Genomic DNA, 1,222 nt, shown 5'->3' with positions numbered 1-1,222 from the left:
AGCAGGAATCTCCTCTCAGTACTTAACCTGAAAAGCAACTCCACACCTTTTATTTACCTCTCTGGTTAAGCTATACGCCTCACACTTTACTTCAGGCACTGCAGCCCTGTTTATACAGGGAGCCAGTGTGTAACTCCAGTTGCAGTATAACCCTCCAGTTTTGCCTGGGTAACCCACTTTTACCCCACCATGCACTGTCTGGATAGACGCAGGGGGAAGTTACCTCACCACAATAGTGTCAGCGTGTTTGAGGACAACTGCAGAAGAGGTTCTTTTGCTCAGAAGGCACCAAGAGCTTCAATCACAACCCAGCAACCTTAATATCTTTGGACAGGGCCCTGACTTTCGGTCAAGCAATAGCTACTTTTCTCAGTCTGGTGAAAGGTTTGTAAACAAACAAAGCAAAAACCCCCACACATAATGAACAACCTTATTAAACTCTACTTTTGGCAATTCTAGCAGAATAGATACTGTGCCAAGCAGTTAAGGAACTATTTAACCACACAACAAATGCAAACCAGAGAAGCTTTACAGTACAGAATACTTTCAGCTCCATCAGCAATTACAACAAGCATTAGCTAGAAGTAATTTACCTCTGTCTCTGACATTTCTGCCACAATCTCATCTTCCTTAAACACCCGGATGTCAAAATCTTCAGAACCAACGAGAAGCTAGAAAAGAAAAGAAAGTCCAGCTTAAAAATAGTTATTCAAGCTAAGGAAATAAAAAGGACATACTCCAGGACCCAGAGGGCAAATAAACATTCCAAGTCCAGCAATGAAGAGGTCTGAACAGCTGCATGAAGCTGCCAGTGGAAGTTGTCTCTGACAAGACAGGATTTCAGAAGCTTCTGGTTGATCAGGTATTAATTACACCTTTTCTAGTCAAGCTAAGCTGCCAGTGGAAGTTGTCTCTGACAAGACAGGATTTCAGAATTTTCTGGTTGATCAGGTATTAGTTACACCTTTTCTAGTCAAGTTATAGTGAAACATCTGGGGTAGGAATGAGAAAAGATAGTTTGGAACATCAGGGCTACACTCGTTTGGATAGTCAGCATTATAATTCATGACTGCAATCATACACCACAAAAACACAGTGTTGCCTATACTGGACTTGAACCACACCGGTTCAGAGAAACACCAACTTCCATTTAGTGGCCTGTGAGCAAACAGCTGGGGGAAAAAAAAAAATCATTGCTTAGCACTGAACATCCCATGTGAAA

General features: G+C 42.0%; 1 protein-coding gene across 1 annotated transcript in view; it reads right to left on the bottom strand.

The window, feature by feature from the left end:
* BBS2 (Bardet-Biedl syndrome 2) overlaps positions 1-1,222 on the bottom strand; it is a gene marked incomplete at its 5' end in the record, with an annotated part of 18,703 nt that overhangs the window by 13,863 nt on the left and 3,618 nt on the right. The window contains one exon of the mRNA XM_010130979.1: positions 594-671. Coding sequence (XP_010129281.1) covers positions 594-671 — 78 coding nt within the window. The remainder of the gene's footprint in view (positions 1-593; positions 672-1,222) is intronic.

This window comes from Buceros rhinoceros, unplaced genomic scaffold, assembly GCF_000710305.1.
Source record: "Buceros rhinoceros silvestris isolate BGI_N320 unplaced genomic scaffold, ASM71030v1 scaffold5012, whole genome shotgun sequence".
NCBI classification, from domain to species: domain Eukaryota; kingdom Metazoa; phylum Chordata; class Aves; order Bucerotiformes; family Bucerotidae; genus Buceros; species Buceros rhinoceros.
This window is presented reverse-complemented; position numbering and strand designations above follow the sequence as displayed.